A 2,589-nucleotide genomic window follows, 5' to 3' on the forward strand; every position below is an offset into this window, starting at 1 on the left:
CCCCCCCCCCCCCCCGCAACCCGCCTCTCTCTGGCAGTCTCCAGTCTATTTAGTGCAAGTTTCACGTCACCCAAATGCTTTTCCCTACTGATGGTCAGAGAAATCACCAGCGAGCAACGCACCCGGTCACTCAACTTCTGCCTTTTTCTTTTGAACACACTGTATGCCCAAAGGTAAAATTCAACCAAAAAAAAAAAAAAAAAAGGCACAACATGGCGTCCTTTACTTATTCCCACATAACAAGAAAGGAGATGTCTTAGATGAATGCAAGAAAAAAAAAAAGTCAAGCCCGAATCCCCGATCCTGCACATTTTCCGCGCAGCCAATGGTGGTGAGCATTAGCCAGGCTAATGTATTAATTTTGCAGAAGTGTGCCACATCGCATGCAGGAGCAGGAATGCAAACTATAGCCTAGAGTGGTTTGAAGGCTACCCCAAACCAAGCCTTCCACTCTCACTGGCGCCAGAGTTTCATTCACAGCCCGCCCGTGTTTTCCATACGCGGCGCTCCCCATTGTCGCCCGCCTTCCCTTTGTGCCGAGCCGCCCCGCGCCAGCCCCCGCGCCCCGGCCCGCGCACCCCCGCGCCTCGCCGCGCTCCCGCCCGCCCGACCCCGCGGCCGCGGCTCCGCGTGTACCATGCGAAAGCGCAGAGCGAGCCGCGCTGCCTCCGCCGCGCTGGGGCTTGGCCGTCTTCAGAGCCGAGGCCGGGGGGGCAGCGGGAGCGCGGGCACCCCGGGCCGCGGGGCTCCGCCGGCGCTGCCCATGCTGGAGCGGAGCAAAACAAAACATACACACACACAGGCACACACACAGACACACACACACGCAGCGCTACCAAAGCGGGGCGGCTACAAACGGGTCCTGTAGCTTTAAAAAAACACCCCTCCGCCGCTGCTCCCCGGAGCCGGCAGCCGAGTGAGTTTGAAGAGGCACTTTCCAAAAAAAAAAAAAAAAAAAAAAAAAAAAGGGGGGGGGGGGGGGGGGAAAAAAAAAAAAGAGCGCGAGCAGGCGCGAGCCGCGCGGTGCGGCGCGATGCGATTCACGGCGCGCACGGCGCGCTCCGGCCCCGCACGGGCGGGCGCACGGGCGGGCGGGCGGGCGGCTGCGGGAGCCGCTGCCGCGGTCCTTACCTTGAGCACAGAAGAGATCTGCGAGCCCCCCTTTGGCTTTGGGCTCTGCCGGGGCTGTGTGTGGATGGGCTCAGCTTTTTGCTTTTATTACTATCTTTGCTCCGCAGATCTTGCTGTGATTATTATTATTTTTAAAGCTGCTCTGTCTCTTCTCCCTCTCCCTGTTTTTGCTGCTTCTTTTTCTATTTATTTTGTGCGTGTGTGTGTATGTGTGTGTGAGAGAGGGGGGGGAAAAAAGCCTTTAAATGAAACTGCCGAGGCTGTTATGAGAAGAAAGGCAATAATCCCGTCTCTAAATAACAGAGGGAAGGGAGAAGAGGAGGAAAAAAAGCGAATTCTTGCTCAGGGCTTTGCAAACGCCTGCAGGGCAGAGGATTAGGCTACAATTAGCTCAGCCCTTTGCTCTCGCCCTAGCTAATTTTGCGATGAAAATTGGATATTTTTCCCTCCTTTTGGTGAAGGTCTGCAGATTTACTCCCCCACCCCCCCCAGAATAAAATAAAATACAGCCCTTGAAAATGAAATAAGGCTGGGAAGGCGGCCGGCTCCCCAGCCCGCGCCCCCGGCGCCGCCGCCCGCAGAGCCCCTCCGCGCGGCTCGGCCGGGGCGGGAGCCCTGCGCTGCCCCGCGGAGCCCCGCGCAGCCCGGCCCGACACGGCCCTGCCGGGGGATAACGGTTCGGTGTTGGGGAGGGTCAGGCCACTGTCACGTCCTTCAACAGACTTACTGAAAAGAAGAAGGAGGAAAAGAGGGGGGGGGAGGGGGGAAAAAAGCTGATTTTAATCATTGTCATTTGGTCTGATGTAATATTTCCCCAGGCATTTTCAACTAGGCATAAATTTTCAGCTCCCAAATAAGTAACACAGGGCACGTTTCTCACATCTCTTGACTCCTCTGTTACAATTAAGGTAGCACCCACTCTGCACTTGTTGATAAACTAGATCAAGTTAAAAAATAAATAATAAAAAATAGCCCCGACCCCCACTTCCCTGCAGCACCCAGCGCCGCCGAGGTGCGGACGGGGAGCCTCGGGGGCGGGGCCGCAATTATTCCCAGCCATCCATCCTGCCTGCCTCCCCCTCCCTTTCACCCTTTGCTAATGTCTCGCATTGTAAACGCCAAATTTCCTGTAGGCCATTAAAACCAAATGACGTCTATCGACATGCATTGTGCTATTGCGGAGCGCCCTGGCAGCCCGCCCCCGGCCAAAAGCGCCATTTCAATTAGAGCGCGCGGCGCGATGGCGCGGGGCTCCGCGGGCGGCTCCGCGGGCGCGCAGCGCGCCCGGCCCACGTGCCGGGGGGGGGGGCCGGCAGGGAACCCCCCCGTTAAGGAGGGGTAAAAAAAAAAAAGGCAAATCCCTCCCTCAACTTTCACTGAGAGGCGCGGGTCTGCCGGTGCCTGCGTGTTTCTGCGCGCCGCCGCGGGGGATACGCCCCCGCTCCGCGCTGGTCCCCA

General features: G+C 57.8%; 1 protein-coding gene across 2 annotated transcripts in view; it reads right to left on the reverse strand.

Annotated features, from left to right (window-relative positions):
- KCTD15 (potassium channel tetramerization domain containing 15) overlaps positions 1 to 1,616 on the reverse strand; it is a 46,836-nt gene extending 45,220 nt beyond the window's left edge. Inside the window, exon 1 of one of the 2 annotated variants that reach the window (XM_042027684.1) lies at positions 1,132 to 1,616. Coding sequence is in view for 1 of the 2 variants with exons in the window: in XM_042027683.1 (XP_041883617.1) it covers positions 637 to 639 (3 nt within the window). In the remaining variant the exon portion in view is untranslated. Of the gene's footprint in view, positions 1 to 636; positions 944 to 1,131 lie in introns of those variants that run through there. The other variant, XM_042027683.1, reaches the window with a different exon arrangement.
- Positions 1,617 to 2,589: the final 973 nt, after the last annotated feature.

Source organism: Corvus kubaryi, unplaced genomic scaffold (genome assembly GCF_017639235.1).
Source record: "Corvus kubaryi isolate FWS band 111438036 unplaced genomic scaffold, C.kubaryi_AGA036_p1.0 37300, whole genome shotgun sequence".
Lineage (NCBI taxonomy): Eukaryota > Metazoa > Chordata > Aves > Passeriformes > Corvidae > Corvus > Corvus kubaryi.